This window comes from Rhinolophus hipposideros (genome assembly GCF_964194185.1).
Source record: "Rhinolophus hipposideros genome assembly, chromosome: 3".
NCBI lineage: Eukaryota > Metazoa > Chordata > Mammalia > Chiroptera > Rhinolophidae > Rhinolophus > Rhinolophus hipposideros.
In genome coordinates this window covers 88,754,358-88,780,956 of record NC_138049.1, presented here as the reverse complement: position 1 = coordinate 88,780,956, position 26,599 = coordinate 88,754,358, and the positions used below count along the sequence as shown (strand labels likewise).

General features: G+C 40.2%; 1 protein-coding gene across 1 annotated transcript in view; it reads right to left on the bottom strand.

Annotated features, from left to right (window-relative positions):
* Positions 1-26,045, bottom strand: part of PKHD1 (PKHD1 ciliary IPT domain containing fibrocystin/polyductin) — a 442,189-nt gene extending 416,144 nt beyond the window's left edge. Inside the window, exons 1-14 of the mRNA XM_081044785.1 lie at positions 25,898-26,045; positions 21,777-21,912; positions 20,202-20,279; positions 19,411-19,555; positions 16,813-16,921; positions 13,225-13,282; positions 9,719-9,797; positions 8,366-8,440; positions 7,202-7,266; positions 6,664-6,703; positions 5,106-5,176; positions 3,593-3,694; positions 2,683-2,778; positions 131-272 (exon numbers count right to left, since the gene is read on the bottom strand). Of these exons, the coding sequence (XP_080900911.1) occupies positions 131-272; positions 2,683-2,778; positions 3,593-3,694; positions 5,106-5,176; positions 6,664-6,703; positions 7,202-7,266; positions 8,366-8,440; positions 9,719-9,797; positions 13,225-13,282; positions 16,813-16,921; positions 19,411-19,555; positions 20,202-20,279; positions 21,777-21,828 (1,112 nt within the window). The 5' untranslated portion in view covers positions 21,829-21,912; positions 25,898-26,045. The remainder of the gene's footprint in view (positions 1-130; positions 273-2,682; positions 2,779-3,592; positions 3,695-5,105; positions 5,177-6,663; positions 6,704-7,201; positions 7,267-8,365; positions 8,441-9,718; positions 9,798-13,224; positions 13,283-16,812; positions 16,922-19,410; positions 19,556-20,201; positions 20,280-21,776; positions 21,913-25,897) is intronic.
* Positions 26,046-26,599: the final 554 nt, after the last annotated feature.

The window sequence follows — 26,599 nt, the reverse complement described above, 5'->3', positions numbered from 1 at the left end:
ATTGTTGTTGAATTGGTGGATGTTATAAATTTTCCCCAGGACATTTCATTGATTATTTATCTGTCTCCTAGCCTCAGCTAGCCAAGTATAGATGCTTTGGATACAGATGCCCACTTTTCCTACAATGTACCTGAAAGTTTGCCCTTCCTTTGACCAAAATCCAAGTGGAGAACTGGCATTAGGGACAAACTGCCACCTGTACCCAGGGGTGACTTCAGTCAGGTCCAAGCCTTCAGCAGCATCTCCAACTTCAAACAGAAGCCCTCGATTGCCTGTAAGATACATATTCCTTATAAATATCAAAGAGCAATCCTCCCCAAATTAGGGAACTACTTTATTTCAGGTAACAGAGTAAAGATGATTCAGGTCCTATCTAGAAAGGTGAGTCAACCGAGATACAGAGGGAGAAGTCATGTGAGAGTGTCTATATAATACAAATGTTTCGGAAAGCAGAAAATACTGCTAGGTATAGGATTTGGCCTCTTGGAAAGAGAGACTTGATGAGGAACAGTAAGGGGAAATATTTTCAGAAGACCAGAGCAGAGCAGGGAGCCCTCTTTAGTGGGAGTGTCTAGAGAAGAGCACCAAGTCCTGGAGAAAATGTGAAAGAGCAAACAAATGTTGTGGTCACAGGGGATAATGTGATTGTGTACTTGTGACTTGTTCAGGAGTGGACTTCAGTATCTTTTAAGGCCCAGTGCAGCCTCAGAGTTTTATCATTAAAAACCCCTTCCCCCCGCCACCGAAAGTTGGCAATCCTTATGTTTTTCACATGTCATGGCCTGAATTTGTGGACCTGCACATAGAACAAATTACATGACATGTAGCTATTACGTGACATTTTCAGTGATGTTGTACTTATTAATTTGAGTTTTATATTAAGCAAACCCTGAGACCAAAGGCACATGGGCAATCAATGTCAGATACAAACTTGGACTGAGAATAAAAGCTCTGGAATCATATATTTGTGGGTTCAAATTTCAGCTCTGCCACTTACCTGGTGTGTAGCTTTGAGCAAACTGCTTAATGCCTTCATTTTCTCGTGCATGAGGCCAATAATAAATAGAGATAATGCACTAAAGACTAAGGGAGATTGAGCTATATGTCAGTGCTATCTCAATAAAGCTGGGGGGAAAATAAGTCAATTTGACAATTCTGGCAAAAAAAGAAAAAAAGAAAAAAACTAGAGGAGCTTGAAACATATACACAAAGATACCAAAATACAGTAACTACTCACTAAAGGATAGCTAGGGTAATTATTATCATTTTAAACTGCTACTATTATTACTCATTAATACTTAAAAGGGGAAATAGATAAGGAGTAAGCAGAAAAATCAGAGCATATTTTACTACATTACTTGAGGTTTCTCAACCTCAGCACTATTGACATTTTGGGCTGGATAACCATTATGGAGGCTGTCCTGTGCACAGGCTGTCCTGTTTAGTGGCACCTCTGGAGGCTAGCCACGAGAGTCCAGTAGCACCACCACCACCATCCCAGTTGTAACCACCAGACATTGCTAAATGTCCCCTGGGGACCTTTGAGAACTGCTGCTTTACATAATAATTTGCCCTACTTCCATGGAAGAAACTTCAAACGTCTTCATAATGACACTGTTACCTCTCAAAAACATCTGCACTTGGTAAATTATCCTACCATTACCCAAGTAGTTAAAGCAGCAACTGCTCAAAGAGGGGCCAGCTCTCTATTTCCTGACACAGAAAACACATTCGATCCATCACTTGCTTCAGTAGTTTTTCTTTCCTTGGACGGGAGTTTTCACTGAGAAAAAACTGCAGATCTGGGACCTGGAAAATGCCCAAGCCAAAGCTTTGCATGCATTTTCACACCTGAATGGTCTTTCTTTAGAGAGGTTTCTCCACCCTGCTGAGTTACTTTCCTTGTAAGTGCTGAGCTTCTGGAGTTCAGCAAACTGGCTGTAGTTTAAGCACGAATCAGTCCTGTGGGGCAGATAGGGAATACAGACGTGTAGCCTGTGGTTCCAGGTTGCATGACGGCCAACTGCTAACTACGCCTGAGCCTCCAGTTCTAATGCTTAGCAGAAAAGTGCTCCAGAGGCGTTCTTTACATTTGCAGCCACGGCGTGGAAGCTTTAAACAGAGGAGGACTGATGGAACCCGCAACCTTATGTTCTCCAATTTTGTCCACTAAGCCATAAACGGAGGGCAATGTCACAATACATCCCTATATTTCAAAGTAGCAGACAGGTGCTGCAGAGAAGAAACAGCATTTAAATGCACCTAATTCTGCCCCACTCTCAGGCCTTGTCTAATGCTGTCCTTACGAGCACAGAAGAGTACGTTCTAGTGCTTCCATCTTCTTAGACAATGGGCGTTCAGCTGACCCAGAGTATGGAAAGAGGCAGTTCAGGCATTCCCGCTAGGAGCTATAACAATGACTTGATTTCAGATATGATCCCTACTGAACCCATTGGCCATCTTTCTGTCTGGGGCTAAAAGCGCAGAATGTAGCCAAGCATATAAATAAAGCAAAGAGCTGCTAAGAAACAAGAGCCCTGACAGTGATATCATGGACCCAGAACTCACTGAGCTAACCAGTCAAAAGCTGAGACAGAAGGCAAACACTCTCATTTCTACTTCCATGCCCCTCATGCTTAGAATGTAGCCAGAGGCCAGTGAACAGCCCCGGGACTGCCTTACCTGCCTGAGGAGCGGTGAGCCTTGCCCCTTCTCCTGGAGCCCTAGTGGTGCATTCAATCTTCCTGGGAGACACATGTCTAACGTCACATGGAATGCCTGAGGAGAATTTTTTCACTTAGATTAGCGATAGAGATAAAGATAGCCGTGTGTATGTAGATTTGATGACAAGACCACAGACCCACTCTGAAGCAGGCAGGCTCCTATCCTAAGGCAAAGGGTTGAATATGAAAAGCACAGCAAAAGTTGTCATCCCAACTGAAGGAGGCCAGGAAAGGGAGAATGCAGAGCAGCAGAGCATAGAGCATCTTAAAATAAAATAAAAAAGAACAATGCAATGCATTGCCATTCACTGAAGATGTACTGAACCACTCAGCTGAGCTCGAGAAGGTATGTGTGACATGAGAGTGCCAGGACATTTTTCTGTATCCTTTGTGTCACCAACTAGAGGAGTATCCCAGTAGGCAGAAGAAAAGCTTCTAGATGGTTTCTTCAAAAGGGTTTACCATGGGGGCATTCCAGAAGAATGTGCACAGCAATTGCCAGTTCACCCTTTCTTGTCCTTACAGAGAATGCTAAGGAAAAAGGGTGGGGACTGCCCTTTAGTACCAGTTGGCCTTTGTGAAGAGGCAGCTGTGCTTTTCCCTACTCCACACTCCCAAAACGGAATTGCCCACGAATTGTGAGTGTGTCTGCAGTACATCCTATTCCTGTTACATGTTTGCAAAGCTGTAGGGGCGCAATCCCACCTGGGCTCAACTAAACACAGATAAAACACCCTAGAGTAGCGTGGCACAATGAGCGGAAAAAGACAAAGATTCTTCCCCCCAACCCTCTCCATGCCATAAGAGATACATCATCTCCCACAGTATTTAAAACTGGGAACTATTTTCAGTCATTTCAACTTAATTACCTGCAATGGTAACCTGAGCAGGAGTGTCAAAGAAGTCTCCTGTAATTGTGATGTCTGTTCCTCCCCCAAGGCTGCCGGTTTCTGGAAACACAGACAGTATTTCTACAAGAAAAAAAAAAAAAATAGAAGCATTTGACTGTAGACCAGGACGTGACCCAGATAATAATACAGTAATAGAAACTATCAATTTATTTCCTACCTTAACTTTCTAAGACTAGCAACAGTTGGAATTTTTGCAGTAAAAGTCATTTAAAAATGTATATACTAAGAAAAGGATTCCCCTATAACAATATGTATAATAACATATACAGGGTCAGTGTTTGTAAGGAAAGAGAAATGCAGTCACTCAGGCTATCAGCATAAATCCCTACATACCATGATGCATTCTTAGGAATGCAGGAGGTCCGTCTTCTGACCTCGAGGACTCTAGTTACAAGTCACACAACAGTAGGCTATATTGATGGAGGAATCAACTTTGGATGCACCAAGCTACGCCTCAGTTTATCCATATGAGTCTGCAATTTGCTCTAAGCAAAAGAATGAATTACACTGTCTTCAGTGCCCTTACACTCCTCCCCATCCTACAAGCCCCTTCCCCTGTGCACTCACACCTCATACCCAGTCCTTTCATGCTGCCTTCTGATTGCTTTAAAACCCTTAGGGAATATGTCACATATCCCAAAGAATTTAACTTTTTCTGATCCTTTCCCCTCCTGTGATAAAATTATCACTATCATCATCATCTCAAGTGCTTCTTCAAACTTACTCCAAAAGAGATTAATTACACTGTTTAAAGAAGATAAAGACAAGGGTCAAAATTCAGCTTTTGCAGAATTAGCTTATCTGGGGAATAACTGGCATTTGCCCCATGACCTACAAAATTTCTCATACTTCTGACAAAAGTAGATTCCACTGCCTCTGGAACCTGAACCTAGCTCACAGACACTTTTTCAGTGGCTTTGTGATTGTGCTCAAGCTTCGAATCAAAGTACTCTTCTTTAGTAGCCAATTTTCTTGTATTGAATTGAGTTCACAATTTCACGCTAGTTTCCAATGTTCAGCTTTCATTTTTTAGTTTGGAGGTGTATTCATCAGATAGCAACACAATAGCTTAGTGTCAGTATCAGAAACATAAATTGTTGAATGAATGAATGCTCAGAGGTGCAATGTTAAAGGAACTGAAAAAAAAATGTGCTTTTAGATTCTTCAGTGCTACCTCTTTTCTGTTATTTTTCAGCACATAGAACAAGGATGGCTCCCCTTTCTTTCATCCAGTCTGTATCCAGAAACTTTGTATAGAAGTCTATGATCAAGCCTTTTTATTAAAACTAAAGCTGATATTCATAGAAGCAACTATTTCTCATGCAAACCCAAAAGGTCATCCATGATTGTGGGGACAGCTTCAAGTGTTAAAGGTAACAGAGAAATAGCCAAAAGTAAGGGAAGGAAGGTTCCAACCTTCAGTGAGGGGTGAGGGAAGGAGTGAGTAGTATAGGGTGAAGGGAAATAGTACCTGAGTATGTCTGGTACAGGAAAAGTTCCTGTTTAGCACTGATCAGCCATGCATTCTTATGTACCATTGACCTTCAAAAAAGACAAAATTGTGTTTTAAATGAAAACAGCATCTGAAATTGCATATTTTTTAATTGGCTGCCTGAAAGGAAGATCATGGACCAACCTCTAGTGGACATCAGAACAGTTTGGATACCAGCTCCTTTTGATGACTAGAGAATGATACCAGTGAGGCAAAGTGTGTATTCTGATCTAGAAAATTATTGTATGAGAATAATAATACCTACTTCACAGAATATAAAAAGCATTAAATAGAACGATGAATGTGAAAGGGCCTGGTATGGAGCTGGCCTATAGTAGGTACTCAATAGATATTAGTTTTCTTCCTTCCTAAATTAAAGAGCAAAGGAAAGAGAGAGAATACATACTTTGAATTGTGGAGCTTTGGGTAACATGTCACCAGCATCACACTGAAATTAATATTAGCTAGATAATGTACTTTGAAGGAAAACACCAGCTAAATTACATAATGACAGAATATAAAGTAAGTCATACAGAAAGAAATTTAAAATTTTAATTTATGTCTCCAAAGCTCTATAAAACTTGCACTCTTTCCTTTTCAAAATTCCTCGAATGGTACAATGTATTTCATAAAACTAGTACCATTTTAAATGTACAGCATTATGAGATTACTTACGATGCAATTCCCAAAATTCTGTACCATCACCACATTAAAATATTTACACTGCCTCAAGATGAATACATAGGACACAATTGTATTCACTCAAGTAAAAGAAATCAAGTGGTTACACTGGGTTTTATTACTTCATTCTGTTCATGTATGTTTGAAATTGCCTGTTATAAAAGGTTAAAGAGAAGGAGGAACTCTCGCGAGCAAATAAGCCTCGGCGGAGACCCGGGAGCCCGGGACTGCGAGCTGGGCGGAGCTAAGTGGAGGCCGAGGAGGCGTGGCTATAGTGGAGGGCGGGGCCATGAGGGAGTACGATTGCTTTCAGGGGGCGAGGATGGTCATGACTGAATGATATGTGCATGGAAAGCACTTAGCCCAGTGCATGGTTTCAGTTCCTCACAGGATGTTGACTGAAGCGCTCAATTCTTCACGGTCTACTGACTGCAGGCCTCCTTCCATTCCTTGCCACAAGGGCCTCTCCACACGGGAGCTTGCAACATGGCTTTCACCAGAGTGAGCAAACAAGAAAGAGTGAGAGAGAACACCAAAGATGGAAGCCACAGATATTTGTAACGTGTTCTCTGAGATGACATCCCATCCTTTTTGCCTGCCCACACTCAAGGGTAGAGAACGACACACAGGCATAAATACAAGGCAGCAAGGATCAGTGGAAGACAATCTTAGAGGCCATATATAATTTATAAATGCATAGAAAAAAATCTGTATGATGACTGGTTATTTTGATGCACATTAAAAATGACCTTTCTGTTTTCAAAAAAAAAAAAAAAAAAAAGGTTAAAGAAAGTACGAAAAAGGAAAGAGGAATAATATAAGATGAAGATAAATTTGGTTACTCCCAGTTACTTACTTTCCTTTGTTAAATACTGAGAAGCTAACATTCTGGGAGCCTGGAACAAAAAGAAACAGACATCAATATAGGAATGTGCATGAAGCACCTCGGCCAGACCATTGCTACCATTAACCCAAGGACTCCAGACATCACCAAGTTATCACCCAAACCTGTAATATCCTTAATGGCACCCAAAACAAACATCTCCCAGACTTGTACCTGCAGCAATGTTGATTTTCAACAATAAAAGGAGAAATGTAATAGTGCATAGCGGGTAAGATCCCAGGCTTGGGGTTAGATTGAGCGTGAGAAAGCCTGCTCCACAGGTTACCAGCTTCAATTTTATCACCTGTAAAGTGAAAATATTCCACCAACCTCACAGGTTTATAATGAGGACTAAATTAGCTAATATTTAAGCTGTGCTTTTCAGAGAGTTATCAACAAATCGGAGCTATTATTATCATCCTTTTGACAACCAATTCTTGAAATAGTTTTTTTCCAGACACAGAGAAAGAAATGGTTGAGATTTTAAAAGCAAGTTCCTTGTCAAACATACCAATATAGCTGCCTTCCACACGGCACTGCAGTGTCCCAAGTCCGTGGTCTTCCTGAATAGCGTAGCTAGGAAAAGAAAGAAAAACCAGAGGTAATTATCACCAGACAACTCAGTTCAGAAGCTCTAACTCTTTAGCCAGGAAAGTAAAAAATAAAATAAAATACAAATTAGCCAGAGAAAATTGGTGGATACTGAAAGTGTAATGAGCTCACTGGGGCAAATGCTTAGGGTAGTACTAGCTAGAGTTATCATCAACACATTTGCTACTAGTCAAACACACAGTATGAGAAACAAAATGTAACTTACTACTACCCTACATTTGGTCCTTCCTTTCCAAAATCTGTTTTATGACAAAAATAGCAAAATCTTTACAAAAAAAAAAAAATCTGTTAGTATGAACTCAAAAAGGACAATCCTGAGCCAAACAAACTTAAGACACCAGGAAGGAACCACATTATAGAATTTGCTGGCTCTACTAAATGCTGTTCCTAAAAAGCTAAAACCATAGAGTGTAATTCTTGTGATGGCCTCAAAGGAAGATTAATCCACGTTGTCCAGAGTGAAGTAAAAATCCATCAAAATGTTGGTTATCTGAACTATAAGTAAGTAGACATACGTTTTTTAAATTGTAATTAAAATAAACAAGCAAACGTAAAAATTTTAGTCACTTTTTTCTTTAGCTAGTCATTATAGTATCAGGGTTCAGAGCATGAACTATGGAAGCTGGTCAGTCAACCAGAGTTCAAATCTCAGCTTTGCAACTTGCACTTTATGAGACACTGGGCAAGTAACTTAACTCTCTGTGCCTCGGTTTTCTTATCTGTAAAGTGAGACTAATAAGTGTATGTACCCACAAGATTACTGAGTGACTTAAATGTAAAACATTAGAGCAGAGCATGGTTTATAGTAAGCACTTAATAAGAATTAGCTATTGTTTTCAAGAAAGGTTTCAGAATCCCCTTCAGTTTGAATTTCGAATCAGTTACTCTGTCTTTTCAAGTAAGTCTAAAGATAAAGCAGTCAATACTTATGGATGATTTACATTAAAAAGTAGGGGTGCGTGTGCGTGTGCGTGTGCGTGTGCGTGTGCGTGTGTGTGTGTGTGTGTGTTCTACCCAGGTGGAAGAACCTAAATGCATATATGTTAGCAAGAAAGACACTCACCAGTTTCCCATCTGTCTGTTTACAAGAGAGCAAGGAGTGACCCATTTGTCTCCTTGAGCTTCCAAGATCAATGGACTGGATAAAAAAAAATGGGAACAAAAGATAAGAGAAAATAGTGCAATGCTTCCAGGCAAAACTGAGAAGAAACACTATTATGAAGATTCTCCTCTAGATTTATAGGGCATTACTACAGGTAGCTAAAGGCTGTCCTCTGAGGAAATGCTAAATCAAATTCTCAGCCTAAACATAGGGGTGTACAACATTGCTTCATGGTCTGTGTTTTCATGCTGCAGAAGGAGCGTGTCCTCTTTCCCCCCAAAACCTTCATCATCTCCATATTTCCTATATTGGGTCTACACAAAGTTATAGCAGAGTTTAGGCCTTCGTTCCCCCTTTCAAAGATGGTATCCCAGATCAATGCTGAAATGGGACCACGTAGTGAATATGGTATATTGCCAATGGTGTGCTTGGGCCTCTACCCTCCACAGAAAAAACTATTTTCCTTTCCAGACAAGCTGACCATGACTTAATGCCAGAAATGTAGATCTGGAGAGTAGTCAAATCCTGTTCTCTTCAACTAGGAAGGAATCAAAGAGGAAGCAGAACAAAGGAGGACGCCCCATCCTGTCCAGGCCTCAAGGAAAAATTAGACACAGTATAGACTCAGCTGAGCATATAGTAAGACTACGTTACTTCTACTTTACAAAGTCTCACTGTAATTGCTTTATATGCTGAATAAACACAGTTGCTCAGAGCTTCCCACGAACATCACCACTTTAGTATTATACTTTCCCTCTTATTTTCCTCTCTCCCTAGCATGGATGATTTATTAATAGGATCACTTAAAAATATCTCCAGTGAAAAATGTAATGTTGACATCTTAATAATTCCCAGAAAACATTAAAAACTCAATGGCTTTCAGTCCTTCCTCCATACTTCCTCTGATCACACTAATAGAATTTATAAATGCACAAACGTAACAACCAAGCGAGGAAGTTAATGGTCTTTTGGGTTCACACATTGTTTTATAAAGAATTTATTTCATCCTGAGAAACAAAAGGGAGAAGGGTAAGAATCGAAAAAAGAAAATCCACAGATGCAATTATAGTACAATTCACACTGAGCCCAGAGTGACTACTTGTCAGTAAATAAATGGACAAATTTAATCGTCCAGTCACAATTATATTAACAAAGTTTGCTGAATCCCAGTTCACCAGGGACCATAAACTGCAAAGAGGAAAATAGCAATTCTGTGCCAATTGCTTACAATTTATTGCTATCAAGGAAGCTAGTCCCAGGAAGCAATATAGCATATTTGTAACTAGTCGTGCACAGAAACAAACACACACTTACCTGTCAATGTACTCAGCATCAAAATCAAAGGTTTCTAATCTTCCAGTGATAATCCAGCCATACACATGTATTAGGTTCCCTGTTTTAAAAGATTTTGTGAGATTTACTTAGCTCAAACTCTAAATGTATAAAGCATATTTCTTTTTGTGCATCGACTTAGTATGGCCAAGCTGGTCACCACTCAGAATGTTCACTTTTTTATAAACTGTACAACAGGAAAGGATCACCAAATATGATATGATTACACATTAGAAAGGCAAAAAAAAGAGCACATTATTGCAATCATAGACTTAATCATTTAAGTGTGGAGCATGGAAGGAATAACGGGTCTTCCTCACAGTCTCAGAAGCATGAGGATTTCAAGAGGAGGGGCCAGTTTCCACACACTGCCCTGTTGTACTCTCTTGGCTGTGTGGGGACCATCCACTCAACATGGCATTGAAGAGCAACATGCCTTGGAGTGTTCCACGCTTCATGACACTTTCCTCTGGATGCTTGCTGGTATGAACACCTGTGACATGAGGAGGCTCATACCATATGCTCTGGCTGGGTATTGAGGGATACTAAAATTTTTTCCGTATCTCAGAGTACAAAAGATAAATATCACCATTGACTCGAATGGACAGGAACTAAGAAAGAAGTGCATGAAATAGCAGAATTATGGCTTAAGGGATGGGCCATTCATGTCTCATTCATTCAATAAATGTACTCATGTTCAAAGATAAGGCAAATTGAGGATCCACAAACAGTTGGGGTCTGTCTTGCCCACTGATAAATGGATGACTTCCACTGCTGGGTTTCTTCTATGTGGCTTACAGGGATTTCCATTGAGTAGTAAGTTTTTTTCCTTAATACTCCCTCCTTTGAGATCATAAGAATGAAGTTACAGGAATCAGCATTCTCCTTTGAGCAAGATGGACTCTCAGTACTACCCCCACCCCCTCTGCTTATAGGAGTTGGGAAAGAAACCTAAAGTAGCCCCTTCCCAGTAAGAGTTTGGGGGCCCCTAACAGATGCTACATGGGCCGATTTCTTCCACAGTTGAAAAATACCTAAACTTAGTTCTGTGTACCTGCCTGAGACAAGGTTTTAAGCAACCACACCACAGCAAGGTAATGATGTTAAAGTTGACCATACAACCCCACATCTTCCAAATAATTACAGAATACATTACACATAATTGTCTTCAAAATAATTACAGAATTTAACCATCTATGCTGTAATGTTTCAGCATCACAAATAATGTTTACAGATGAGAGAGTTGTTGGTTGATAATGTAAAAAAAATGGAGGGAAAAGGGCACCTATGGTGTTCCTGAGGCACTGAATTCAAAGGACTTTGAGTTTCTTCATGGCCACACATAAGGCTGTGAAAGAACATTGCCAAGAAGCTGTTCCCGTCACACTGTGCTTGTATTTTATTAACAGGAAGTGTCTTTCATCTGCAGTCATTCCATGGCTGACATTAAAATAATGGGAACCTTCTAGGAAGTTTTACAGCCACTTCCTAGGTGAATGAGTAGAAAGAGAGGGAACCTAATGATTTAAACAAAGGCCATAGAATTGGCAAAACCCTGTTGTCTGAAGGTCTCTGCTATCGCTAATAATGGGCAAAATAATTCTCCTTTACTTTAGGAGAATAAAAAATTGAGGGCTAAATTATCGATTTCCTGACTTTAATGGACATGATTTCTAGCTTTGACAAACAAAATTTTAGTAAATATTAACAGGTTATAGAAATTAGGAATTCCTGAGGGTTTTTGCTTTGTCTCTAAGAGAGAGAGAGAGAGAGAGAGAGAGAGAGAGAGAGAGAGAGAGAGAGAGAGAGAGAGAGAGAATCCCCAACAGAAGCTGACAAATGGCGGCCAGACCACGATGCTGAAAGATTCTGAATCACAGTGGAGAACTGCTAACCACATACAGAAATTCAACTGCTCAAAAAACCTCATCTCTCCTGTCCCCACCACTTCCCTCATCTCTGGCTGCTACTCTGGGCGTGTTTCCCAAAGGAAATGAAAGTAATCTTCTAGAAAGTGATTTCAAAGATGCAGTCGTGTCGATCCTGCCTGGAGAGACCACTCCAACCAGGCCAGTCACCAGTTGTTCCCCCAGAAGGCGGAGGAGATAGTGGGTGGAACTCAAACTCAGTGGGAGAAATGGACTTGACAGGTCTGGGTGCCAGCTGACATCCCATTTCACGTGTCCAAGGGCCGGCTACTTGTTCATCCCTCACCCTAACAAGACTTCTGCCATCTAAACAGGAGCTTTCTAACACCGGGGCAGTAAGGACCTAAATGTCTGCATGTGATTTTCACAAATCCGATTTCTTTATAATAAAACATGATTGTGTCTTGATTATTCAGACAAATGAAAGAAACAGATCTGTGAATAACCCGCACTAAGAAGATAAAACCAAATTTATACTCTTTAGGATACCATTTAAATGCACACATACATAATCTGTGACTATATACACACGTACACACACACACACACACAAATGTACAAACACTTTGTAGTAACTCAGATATTCATTTTGACTTTCTTGAGCAGCCAAGCCATTGAAAACAACTAGGTCAAGTTTATGCATTTAGACACCACCACATATAAAAATTTAGCAACTTGTATCCTCATACTTATATCACCTGGAAACCCTGAACAAATGAAAAGCTTGAACTAGATGTAGGACTTTGCCAAGAATTAGACAGCAAATGACATCTAATCCTAGCTGTGCTTACAACTTAGACTTAAGGTGGGCTTAGCAGTTTCTGAACGTTTTAGTCGCAATCCCTTCTTTTCTGTAAGTCCCCCAGCTTTCTCTTCTCTGCTATCCTGGCCTTTGCATTATATGCGTTAACTCATAAACAAGCCCCGAGGATAAGGATCAGGGTTAACGGTCTGCATGTGCTATCCAACACTGCTCATCACAGGACAAAATGTTGGCATATGGGTCCACTCTGGACTCTGACTCTGTAGGTTCAAATCTCAGCGGTACACTTATTAGCTGTATGACTTTAGGCAAGTTACTTAACCTTTTGGTATCTCAGTTCCTCATTTGCAAAATGGGAATAATAAAAGTTCCTCTACAATCAGGTTCTTGTGAGGACATGGTAACATAATATGTGCCAAAAGCTTAGAACAGAACCAGGTCCACAGGAAGTTTTAATAAAGCTTTGCTATTCTGTCAGTGATTATCAAGTTACAAGCAACGATGATTTCTATTCCCTCCATTCTAATGCTGCGTCCGGTTTGATTTTGCTGGCCTCTTTTTCTTTTCATGTTTGGATTCCTTTTGTTATCAGTGAAGTAACAGAGCAGAAGTGCCCAGAGGTGAAACCAAACTGGGTTAAAAATAAACCAGAGGTTAACAATTATTTTCAAAACAGCATCAGAAAAAAAGCTAAATTTTCCCATTTATGGAGACCACCCACCTTAAAGAGAAGTGTTTGCAATAAGTTCTGGCAAAGGGATTCATAAATATTCCTATTTTAATAAGAAATTTCTTACCTGGAACTCCACTTGATGGATTAACTTGGTAAACAATGGGTGTCTGCGCCCTGGAAAACTGTTTTGAAAATGTTATTACAAGTGAGCATTTCATTAGAATATCACAACCACAAACAAAAGAAGGACAAGTCACTTCTCACAAAGCATCGAGCTAAGGCAGTAAATGATTACATTTCCTCCAATCGCCTTACATCTATTTCTTTTCATCTTCATAATATTTCTGTGATGCAAAAATGTCCAATATTATTATACCTCTTCCCTAGATAGGTAAAGGAATTTGATTAAGGTCATATAGTGCTCTATCTTGCACCATATTGTCCAAACCTTGGCAAGCTTGCGTCTGTTTGCCCACCCACCAGACCCAGGAACATGTTTTACCAGAAGGAAAGATAGGCAGGCCACGCTTTAAAACACCAACCTTTCAATTCCATTATTATAACTGAGTATCTTGGGGTCTTGAAGGTTTTTTTTGTTTTTCTAGACAATAATTTTACTTCTTTAAATTGAAAGGATTGCAACTTAAATTATTATCAATCTGTATGACGGCAGGGATTTGCAAACTACAAGAAAATTGAAAGTTGAATCGTCACGCAAATGAGGTGTTTAGTGGGATAATTGAAGATGCTTGTTGGGAGGGAAATGGTACAAATAGTTCAAGGAATGGGAAGCAACATTACTCTTCAAGAAGGAGAGAAACTGCACTGATGGAGAAGGGGGATCCTGTGAAAACCTGGTCATGGCACTCCAAATTATCTGGTGATGTCCCTCCTTCCAGAGCATTTCCCCTGCTAATCATTAATTCCCAAAGTCAGGAACAATGCCTGAATCAGTCACTGTTGCATAGCACGGTATGTAGAAGACATCCAAATTTTTGTGAACAAATGGAATGGACCCATCTGAGATGACTGATATACTGCCTGGAAGCAGAGGGGAGAATGAGAAAATTCCAGGAATTCTATCTTGCCTATAAGCATGTGGATTAGTCCCAGATTAGTGCATTTCACGGTCAGGGTCAGTGTGAAGAAACCAAGAAGCATAAGAATGGACTGCCCAGGCCAAGGTGTGACCCATGGGCTAAAAACTCCCAGGAAGAGCCCCAGTCTCCCCCCTTGCCACCCTCACCCCCAAACTCCTCTAGGTGCCTAGACCACCTCCATTCCCCACAACCTGTCATGCTTCCCATTTGCAAAACAAAGACAGCAAATTGTTTTGTTTGGTCTGCTTCCTGCACTCCAGGAGTCCACCTTCCCAGGAAGAGTATCACCAAAGAATAACTACATGGTTACTCAATAGCCCTAATCAGACACTGAGAATCAAAGACATTTCCACAGATCTGATGGCGGCTTGACAAGTACAGCGTTAAGTATTGATCCACAGGGCTGTTCATTCTGCCATCAAGACTAGTTTCCTCCCTTTCTAAGGGACAGTGTTAGAAAATAGTTCACAGAAAATATGTACAGTCAGGGGGTCAAAATAAGAATGCTGTGACCTCATCGGTTGGGAGCTGGCTCTGATCTCACCAAAAGGTAAAGATTAATGAAATCACACACACACCTGCCAAACACACAATCCCTGTGACCTCCCAGCCTACTGCTGCACCCCGGTCTTCAAACACATTAGGATACCACTGTCACTTCCATGGCAACTTTATTATAAGTGTCTCATGAAGTAGAGTAGTTGTTATTGTCTTTTCTCACACATGTTAGAAACCGGGGCAGATGAAACAACCCAGTCCAAACCAAATAAGGAAACATACCTCTTGATTTCCAACTTGAAATAAAAAACCTACTGCTCAAGTTTGTAAGCCTTCCACCAGAAGTGTGGGGGGAGCACCGCGATTCCTCTACCCCTCCCTCCCAGCTCTCAGAGCATGGGGGGGCAGGCTCAGTGTTAAACCTCAAAAAAGCTTTCACTTGTGATTCTCTCTGAGCTGACACAACATAAAATAGTACATTCCTAAGAGAAATAAGCCCCTGGTCACCCACCAAGCTAGAGACATGACAAAGTGAAAAATTAATGAGCTTCCAAATCAAGCTTCCTGCATGCTGATCCTTGAAAGGAAGTCAGGACAGCAGCAGCAAGATGGGGGAGAGGAGAAGCGGTGGATGAGAATGATAAAACCACAGCCACCAGCAGCTTGCTAAACCTTCTGTGAGTTGTTCAAACTTGTCAGTGCTTGAAGCAGGCTCTTTGGAGTGGACTGGGGAGAAGGAATTAATTTTTAATCCTCACTGTTCCCCAGTCCCAGCCCCGAAACCAAGAGACATACCGTATTTTATTTAGCTTGCAATGCCTCTCATTAATGGCATCCCCTCGTGATATTTCTTCAACTCACCAAGGTAGTTGAACCACTGAAGAATTTGTTTCCTTTGATGTGCAGTTTTAGGAAGTGTTTCTCTTCTCTCCCCTTGCTCTCCCTTCCATCTTTCCTAAGTAGGAAAACTACTGTCTGGGTTGAAAGGACATCAAAGCCAAAAGCAGCATGGTGAGTAAGGAGCAAGCTCGGCCACCGCTCTTCTGTTATATTCACTGAGACAGCGTAGAGGGGGTAGTGTGGATCTTAATACGAAAAAATGATATATTTTTTTCTGTGTCTATGTGCTGAAGGAAAATTCCAGAAAAGAAGATCTTCTTGGAATATGAAACAAGTTTTTAAATGCGAATTGACAGCAAATTCCAAATTTGAAAGATGAATTGCCTATATAAAATGTGGATCACATTAACGAGGAATTTCAAGGAGGAAGTCTTGTTCTAAAGAAGTAATAATCAATGACTCAACTGTGCTTTTATACACAGAGGTACCCTTTAAGAAATACAATCAAGTCAAAAGAGCACGGCCAAACCTCTGCCTTTTATGAGAAGCCTAGGACCTACTTTTTCAGAGATCATTTTGCTGTAAAACTAATCTGAAATGAACAGTAGACTGAACCAAACATAAAATGAAGTCCCAGTATGCATATTGAGTCTATAAAATAAGTCAAGCATTGGACCATAAACTCTCTCTCTGCTTCCTTTTAGCTCTGAAGTTAAAGGAGAATTCCACCAGCAAATGTCCTTTCAGTCTGGGGTTGGAAAGCAACGCAGAAATCAACTGTGAGGCAGAAAGGAAGGTGAAGTTGAATCTCTGAGTCCCTTTACCATGCTGAGACGATTGCAGCTGTTAAGTGAAACGCTAAGGCACACTGGTAATTTTTGTGGCTCTTCTGTGGGCTTCTGTTTAGGTGACGGTTCCATCAGATACAGGTTCAAATCCTAGTTCTGACATTTACCACCTGGGCAAATTGTTTATGACATGGGCAAAACCTCTCAGAGCCTCAGGATGTTCATCTATAAAGACAGCATAATAAATAGCTACCCCATAAAATTGTTGTGAGAATTAAATTTATGTTTATAAAGCACAGAGCCTGACTTATAAGTGCTCAATACTTATCTTTCATTAGTATAGTCCCAGAAACCCCATAACTATCATCCACCTTTCCTCTAACCCTGGCAAAGCAGACTCCCTGGCCAATTTATAACTTGCTTGTAGATAACACTAGGACACCTGCAGACCAGGCAAACATACATTCCTCAATCCTTAGAACCTACCTTGAAAGTGCAGATGTCTTGTGGTCCTGGGATTGCGTTGCCTACCACCTCTCCCCCAGAGTGTACTTCCAGGTAGTACAGACCCTCATATGCTTCAGAGAGCAGAGGCCTGAGGGTAGAAAGTGGAAATCTTAGTGAATCAAAAACGGTGATTTGCCCTGAAGGAAAGCTAGCAGCCCCACTTGACCACTTCAAATTTCCTTCCTGTACCTGTGAAGCCGAACTAGCCAGGGATTCCTATATTTCACTTTACACCTCCCAGATGTATCCCTCCACTAGACTTTAAAGATTGGATACTTCGGCTAAAGAAGTTATGATTTTTTTAATTGAAAACCTCTAAAATTAAAAAAATAATCTGCCTTACTTCTCAGAAGCATAGGTTCACAGCACTGTAAGAGTTGAAAGGGATGTTGATAGACACTCTAATCTTAGTTTCCATTTAAAAAATGACAGTTTCCGATTAATTAAGAGATTCATGTGTGTGAACACCACAGGTTAAAGACAAAGTGGGGCTTGAATCATGGTTCTTTCTGATCAAAGGCACTGATTTTATTTGTTAAAAAAAAGTCTTGACTTCATAACCACAGAGCAGCTTATAAACACTTCATATAATAATCAAGAGAATCCTAGACCTTCTCTCCTCTTCTCATAAATATCACAGGGATTTCTTTGCCTTTTTGAGGCTGACTTCATGTTGATTTTTGTAAGAGGGGCAATATGATGAATAAAGAGCTGGAGTTAAGTGCCTTCCCTCCAAACCTTTTCACCAAATCTTTAGTATGGCCTTAAATATTTAAACCTGCACTGTCCAGTGTGCTCATCACTAGCCATGTGTGGTTACTAAGCACTTGAAATGTGGCTAGTCCCAACGAAAATGTGCCATAAGTGTAAAATACACAGTGGATTTTGAAGACTTATTGCAAAAAGGATATGGAGTATCTCATTCATAATTTATATATTGGCTATGTATGAATTTTGAGTGTTGAGATAAATGCATTATTAAAATTAGTTTCACTTGTTTCTTTTGACTTTTTAATGTGGGTACCAGAAAATTTTAAATTACGTTTGTGTCTCACATTACGTATTGGTTGGGCAGTGCCAATATAGACACTAGAATGCCTGTTTTGGTGAAAGCAGACATGTCTTTCTATGATAATGGATATGACAATATTTCATTGGTGGTAAATTGTACATTTTTTCACATGTAAATGTTAATTGAACTTGGTATTCATTTTCCGATGAATGAGTACATTTAAGAGGGCAGTATTTCTTCTCTAAAAAGATGATATAAAATCAATGGTGCATTTTAAAATCATTAGTATGATGAGACTGAAGATATGGAACTTGTAAATCTTCAGAGTTTTGACTCATTTCATAGCAAGTTCTTGCAGGAACTCTATGCCCAAATATACTATACAACTTAAGGAAAACATAAAACCCGGTTTTAAAACCAACAGCAGGGCTATAAGGAAGTTCAGTTCAATAGACATCTATCCAGCACCTTCAACTTGCAAGGTATTGTGCTAAACACCAGAAGGACTACAAGGGTGGAGTTAAACACCTCCCCTGTCCTCACTTAATTCTGTAAGGATGAATGTCACAAGTGGGCAACTAACATAAGTGTAATGAGAAACAGGGCTGAGGAAACAGGGCCATTGAGGTTACACATGTTATGCCTTTATTAAATTACAAAAAGCTCTCCCCATAAGATGAACACACACACACACACACACACACACACACACACTTACACACACACTTCCTCAAAGCTGTTGTAAGTATAGTCTGGCTTTCAGCCCTGACTTGTCCCCCTTTCAAAGAAGGGAAAGATTATTCTCAGTTAGATGTTCAGAGAAGAGGTGGAATTTGCAATATGATCGGTTAGGATTTCAAGAGGCAGAGATGGAAGAGGGGAGGCTCTCCTGACAGAGGAAAGAAAAAAATGAAAGGAAGTGACAATGTTTTTTGTCTTCACCAATGCTCTACTTTTATGGCATCTCTAAAACACGAGTAGAGAAAGAATGAACTAGTGTAAACTTCATAGGCCAACAAAAACTTGATTAGAACAATAGATTACCTGGAATGCCATTCAAATCATATCAAATCAAATCAAATCAAATCAAAATCATATCAAATCATATCAAAATCATATCAAATCAAATCAAATCAAATCAAACTCAACAAACACACCTAAGACTAAAGCAAATTTCCATTTTAACTAGTTTTGGGTTTATGCACAATCATTACAATTATGCCTATTGCAAAATATGCGTTCTTTAGGTGGCAAAATGGCACTGTTTATTGAAATATAAATAGCTATAGAACTCCTTGCAAAAAAATTAAAAAATAAAAAAATGGAAATACAATCTAGCCCCTCCTTATAAATATTTCAAAATTCTCAAAATTCTTCATCATCTTCTCATCCTCTCAAGCCCTAAGACCCTGATCAGGACAGGCAAGAAGCATATTCACATGGAACATTTTAAAAAACTATAGCTGATAATTGCAGCCACAGCAGGAGTTGCTCATTTGCCCCCCAAAACTGAGATAAGCAAAGCACTCGTCCTGTCCAGTCTTCTCCTTCCCAGACAGGTCTACCTGGTCCTGCACATCACCAACGGCAAATCCAAAAAGACAGGGGAGACGTCACAGGGGATGCTGGGCAAGGCAGGCACAGCCACGTTCACCAGGTGTATTTCCAGCTGAGAGCCATTGGCGGGATAAAGGAGACCGGACTCCAAACCTAAATCCAAGGAAAAGGGGAATCTCAGTTTCAACAGATTTGTAACACACACAAGAGAACATAAAAACACGGCCACATGGGGGGCAATGCGAAACACTGAGTTTGCCTGAGGATTAAATTCATTCTCCTCATTTCCAAAGGAGACTGCTATGTAAAGGAGTGTTCTCATTTATGAGTTTATAAAACCATTTTCTCTCTTCAGATCCATCCACTTAAATCCAGGAAAGAACAGTTCAATCCCCAAAGTTGTTCTTTACCATGGTGGATATGGATGTTCTAAGCCATGGTTTAGAAGTTCCCATGTACTGAATTACCTACAAGGAAGATAACCAAGATTGTTGGGGGGGAGGGGAGACACATTGCCAAGTACTATGCTAAGAACCTCCATATCTCAGAGTTCCTAGAGTCCCATCCTACAGCCTGGAATAAGAAAGTGGACACAGCATATAATGACATGATGTGTTCTGCTTTTGCGACATTAGCAAGTGAACATCTGGAAACACAGAAGTTGGTCAGTTGGCCCATCTCCCTTCAGGTCCTTGTTTACACCTGTCCTCAGACAAGGAAGAAAACCAAAGACTCATATTCTTTAGGATTCTTTAGATCAATAAATAAGAAACTTGTATTTGGTAAGACACAAACCTACCATCAAAGATGACTGTGATCCACGTTCCTCCTGCAAGGCTACCTTCTTCAGGTTCAATGTGGCAACTCAAACAAGACACTGGAAATAAGTAAGAAAAACACTGGTTTTGAGGGTCAGATTCGATCCACCAGCTTCCCCAATGTTAGGAAGCGAAATTTTAGCATTCATCAGAATCACCAGATGATCACTGGGCCCCACCTCCAGGGTTTCTGACTTAGTATGTCTGGGGGAGGGCCCAAGAATTTACATTTCTCACCAGGTGTTGCTGGTGCTACTTGTCTGGGAATCACACCTTCAAAACTCCCATTTTTCTAAGGAAGTTCTGACTGATTCTCTTATCTTAAAAATCCAAAAACCCAGTGTTCACCAGGACAATTCTGAATTTCTACTTCCTCTGGAAAGGGCCTCAAGGACACATTTGGTTCCCATTTGAACCCATGATATTTCTTCTCTTTCTTTCCCACTCTTTAATAAGCTAGTCATACTTAATTGTAAAGTCACCACTTATTTCTCCTATTTCCAGGTCCCAGAGAAAAGGAGAAAATTAGAAGCTGTCCCTATTTCAACCCTCCTGCTCAGTACATTATCCTCTAGTTTCCCCCTAGTTTTGAATACATAATCAGAATGATTCTCTAGATATAAAATTCTCTAGATTTTTACCTTGCCTGCTCAGAGAGGGGCTGAAGTATGGATTAGTGCTGGAATTTCCTTTAAAAAATAAAATAAAACCCACTATAGATTTCACATGCTAAACTCGATTGGGTTCTCCCATAGATATCATTGGCTGAACACATCCTTAATGAATCCCTCATCTTTGAAGATGCTCCTGGACATGCTTTGGCCAAGGTGAAGCCAATTCAAGGGAGAAAATAAAATCAGTCAGCAACTCAGTGAGTTCATAGACAGGAAAAGTGTTCTGAACACTTTTCAGTTTCTGTCAGCAAAATTAAGGGATAATTCAGGCCACCCTAACTCTGGTTAGCCTAGGGCTTCCATGCATAGCCAAGGATGGTGGGGAATCATTTACATCAAAACAAACATTCATCGCAGCCCCAAACCAGCCCATGCTTACCCCTAAAAGGTATATTTGATACTTCTACTTGAAGAAGACCAAAAACAAGTGCGATAAAAAAATACAGAGGTTAACCAAATTCACAGAGAAAATTAGAGACATAATTTGAGGAAAGGAGATTTTAGTACAAGTGGTCGGTCATTCATCGCTAGACAAGATAAGTTACTCCCTTTAAAAAGATAAAGCAATAAAATCTAAAAAGAATTACATCATATGGCCCAGAAAGGAATTACAAAAGGAAGGTTATAAGTTATTATTAAAAGCTCTAGACCATAAATGCAACCTCCATTGGTCATTAAAAATTTGAAGTATATTTTCATAACTATTTAATATATAACCTCAACTACTAAGCAAAAAAATAATAATTAAGCAGAGAAAATTTAAACCCAGAGCAAATACTTCAACACTGCCCCCCAAAATAATATTTTAAGTGTGAATAAACTTGTTCTCAAGATAACCTGTTCTATTCTGTCCATAATTTCTCTAAAACACATCCTACTCACCTGCTAAAAGCAGTATTTCAATACTTTTCAGCAAGATCAGACAAATAATCATCTCGTCCAGTGAAGGCAATCCTCTCAAAATTGCTCAGACATTAAAAGCATTTTCAATTGTTATTGGAGCAGTGTAGCTTTTGTGCTTTATAAAAAATAAAATGAAAAATTACTATCACTTTTTGCTTACATATTATTACTGTGCTGTGTGAAAACTTAGGATATTAAGGAAGTCATACCAATATGACCCTAGAGTCTTCAAAGGGACCCACCATCTTCCCAAACTCTGGAGAAAAGGATAATCTAAGAATTTTATATAAAATCAACACTATTCCACCTACTCCCCTTGTCCCACCAACTTATTTTTTGCATGTTTAAGCTGGGTAAATAATAATAACCGCTTTCATTAACTCATTATTGAACAAAAGCTTAGTATAAAAAAATAAATCCTAATTGAAATAACTATGTACGATGTCAGGTGAGTACTAGACTTACAGGGGGGATCACTCCATAAATTATATAAATGTCTAACGGCTAAGCTGTACACCTGAAATTAATATAAAATAATACTGAATGTCAACTGTAATTGAAAATAGACAAATTGTATATATCTATTATATCTAGATATAAAATAAATAAATACTATACACCAAAAGTTAATGGTGATTTGGGGAGATGAAGACGGGGTTGTGTTTTGGGGGTGTTTTTTGTTGTTGTTTTTTTGAAAAGTACCAGTCCTCCAGGAACCAATCAACACAAAAAATTAAACAGTTTAACAAAGCAAATGTTAAGTATGGTAATGGGTTGAAAAAAAGTGGTACTTACGGGAATTTGGGGGAAATTGTCTTATCCTCACAGCAGAAGGGAAAAGGAAGAAACAGAGGAAGAAAAAGCTGGAACCTCCAAAGTGGACCCCATGACCCCAGTGTCTCTCTACCCGATTCCACAATACCCAGTCTGCAGACCTATCTTCCTTACACACTGTGCCATTCTTCTGCTTTTCATTCAATGCAAAACTTCCATTGTTTGTAAAATGATGATAAAAATACTTCTTAGGATTTGTATCAAGCTTAACTGAGGTGATATATACAAAGAAATTAACAGAGAGCTCAGCACAAAGGCTACACCCTACAAAGGTTAGTTTTCCTTTCACGGGCTCTATATTTCCAAGGGGAAGCCCTCTCTCTGACTTTGCAATCTTGCCACGATCTGGACCCCCTACCTTTCCAAATTTTGCCTTGCATAGCTTTCCATTGTGAAACCTACACTGTTGCCAAGCTGTTCTCCCCACCATCTCTCAGACAAGGCTCTGCCTTGGCTCCTGCTGGTCCCTTCCTGGATTTCCTAAACAATCTTGCGGCCTAATGAAATATTGGCCCTCCTTCATGGCCCAGCTTGGGAGCCCACTCCTCCATGGAACCCACTCCCAGTGTTTGTTCATACACTGGCACCTGAATACCAGGGCCAAGGAGAGATAGGACAGACAGATGAATCCAGATTGGTAGCAGCACACAGAGCATCAGGGATGGTAGGGGCCAGTGGGACAAGCCTGAACTTGTTCAGGTGTTAAGGTTCCCCACAGGCCGACACCGCATCAGGTTGCCAGTCTATCTTTTCAGGTAGGGTCCTGGCAGTAAGAAAATCAAACCACATCTGCTTCCAGGTTACTTCTATCGTATTCTTTACCGCCGATTGGGATAGTCCTTTGGCTCTTCAAGTTCCTTCTCTGTCTCAAGTTTCCCCGTAGCCCAAGCCCATTCCCAGGATTTGGCAAGTTCACCCAGATCAGCAATTACCTGCCCAACATCATAAATGTCTTGTCCCACAACTGGGCTCAGCACGCGTATCAGCTCCCTATATCAGGTGCTGGAGGCTATCTTGGTTTTCATTCCTACAGTGAATGTGGCCCCATCAGGACCTTTAAAAACAGGGGTATACGTAGATGGCCTGTCTTATTTCCAATTCCCTAAAAATTTGTTGTACCTCCTCTATAAATTTCCAAGGTCCAACATGCCCAGGAATATTTCCGTCTTTGAGCCAAGCCTCCCTGGAGGCTAAAATAACCCAATCTATAAGGGAGTGAGTTCCTTGAACCCCCACCTGCATGGTGCAGGTGCGCCAGAAGGCAGGGTTTGTAGTGGTGGTGCTCTTTATTTTCTTTTCTTTTTTTGCCTCCTTCCAGGTCAGCAAAATGCCACACCCCGGGGGAATTTCATCAATTTCACTGTCAATCATCACAACATCCTCCCCTTTTTCTCATCACTTTTCCAGGGACTCTACCCCTGAGTCTGTCAATCAGGCTTCGTCACAGAGCTCAGACCTTAATTCATAGCAGCTTATGTCCTCCTAGCTTTGCAAAAACAGCAAGCTAAGTTCTCCAACTTATTATCCTGCTCTCACACCTTGTGTGCTAGCCCCAAAGCTATCAGAGTAATGGACAACACAAGTCCTTTACTAACCTCAGCTCTCCTTCCAAATTTCTAGCTTGACTTTCAGCTTCTAGTTGGGCATCAGTGGCCTGCCAAACTGCCCACAGTACATTCCAAGGACAGGCGAGGGGTGAGAGCCTTTGATTGCCGGTCCAGATCGGGAGTTAACCGCGGTGACATCTTCTCTGTGACCTCCCCCATCACTTAATCATTCCAGTTCTCATCGCCCTTTCCTACCTGAACCTCTAGCTTATGTCATGTGCAGTGTGGACCAGATAGTGCAGTACTTCATATGCCTGCTCTTCCAGACTGTCCATTCCTCAGCCGGGTCTTCTATTCACACAACCCTCGGTGCAAAAGTCTCACAGAGTACTCAGTAAATTCTAATTGGTGAGTGCATATTTAAATAATCTAAGCCTGGGTTCTAACCTAATCTGAAAAAAATAACTTGCACACATTTGGGGTGGGCAGAATTCACAGAAGCCTGCCTGAAAAGCCATATAACTTAGATAACGCCTGATGCCTGCTCTGGAAAGGCTGCTGAGCTGCTCTCCGGTACCCCCAAATCAGACGGCACAAATATAATCCTCTGAAAAATACTGGCTGTAAAATTTTCTGAAAGTTAAAACATGTACAGAATTAAATACATATGCATATTACTAAAGATACATTCAACTTATGTTTTTAAGAAACCATTGAGACTAGCTAATACCATTTCAGAAAATATAAAAGCCACAATAAATGCTCAGAAAAAGAATATTTACCAAAAAACTTAGAATTAACTTATCAGTATGCCCTGATTAAGACAGTCCAGTACCATAAAAAATCATCTATATTTAATTCAAGTCCACAAACATTTATGCCTAATATATGCTGGGCACTGTGCAGGAGCTGGAAAAACTGAGACAAATAATTTAAGGACCTGCCCTGAAGTCCCTAGTAGGTGGGGTCAGGGTGGAGGCTACTCGCATTTATGAAAGGATTCTTCGATTTCCAAGTAGATTTCAGCAGGTGTTCCTTTAAATTGCAAATCCCTTAAATTTAACATCTGTTTGGAATAGAATTCATTTTTAAAAAAAACATTCAATTTTCAGAAATACATCTACTGCGTAGAGAAAGGTACCCAGAAATATTTGCTGTACTTAGTCCAAAAGCACAGGATCTAACTTGTTTGTTACACCCAACATAATATCCCCAGCTTGGGAAAGTCTATTTTCAATCTGGCTGCATGATTTTAACACTTCATTTCAGAGCTTACTACTAAACTCAGAACAATGGAAGTAAATATTCACACTCTGGTTTTCTTAAAGCCTACGTTCAGACCTGCATCTTTTCCTCTAGAATAGAGCAATCAAATCAATAATAAATAATTTTTCTTAATATAACTAATCCACAAATTCTTCCTAAGGATAAATTCAACCTCTACTTTACTTCTTTTAACCAGAAAATTTTCTTTCAGAGGAGACCTGTGTGCTTAGTCAAACCTTTTCCCTCTTCTTGCCTCTCTGCCTCTTTTTGCTCTCATTCTACCTCATCCTCTTTTCCTCTCACCTCTCTTAGCTTCCCTTCCTCTGGGACTTTGAGAAACAGAGCTGAAAGGTTGCTACTACAGATTCCCATTTCATTTGGTTCACCATAACGTTGACAAGAGATGCAATACCTAGAAAACAAAGAGCAGAGACATTTTTGATCAAACAGTACCTTTTTCTGCTTCTTTCTCGTTGCAACTCAAGGAGAAATTGTCTTTCCTGAATAAATTGTTCCTCTCTGCTAAGAAATGGTGGCTGTGGTATCTGGTTAGAGTCCAGCCTGCAGCTACCATGCAGGTAACCCACTCATGTTGGACTGTAACTCACCTAACTTGTTTGTGTCCTGGCCAAACATGTGCCAAAGTAAAAGTTCAGAGCTGACCACAGGGCAAGTTTAATGATTAACACAAGCTATTTAGGATTTTTTTCCTCAGAGTCTTTTACTAATGACCAAAAAAAGAGTATCTTACATTTTTCTCCACTTAACTGCAGGTGCCCCAGACGAGAATTTTAAAAGTCCACCCAGTAAGACAAACAGGCATTCAATAATTGAAAGCATTTGCCAGTAAATCAGAGACTGAGCACAGGACCCAGGAAAAAGGACCAGTTGAGAGCTGATCCCCATTCATGAACAGTCTTTGGTTTTTTCATCAAGAGGAATGACGTAAGTGCCCTACTATGGGCTGCCTTTCTCACCATTGGAGTGTGCGTCTAAAGAAGCAGAGAAAAGAAGCTACTTGCTAAAAAAAAGGAAGCCTTGCTAAAAAAAGGGCCAACTAGCCCTCTTTGTTGTTTTACTTTCTTTTCTCACTCCTGTCCTTGCTTTCTTGACCAAGAGGAAGTCCTCGACTTGTACTCATTAACTTCTAGTAGG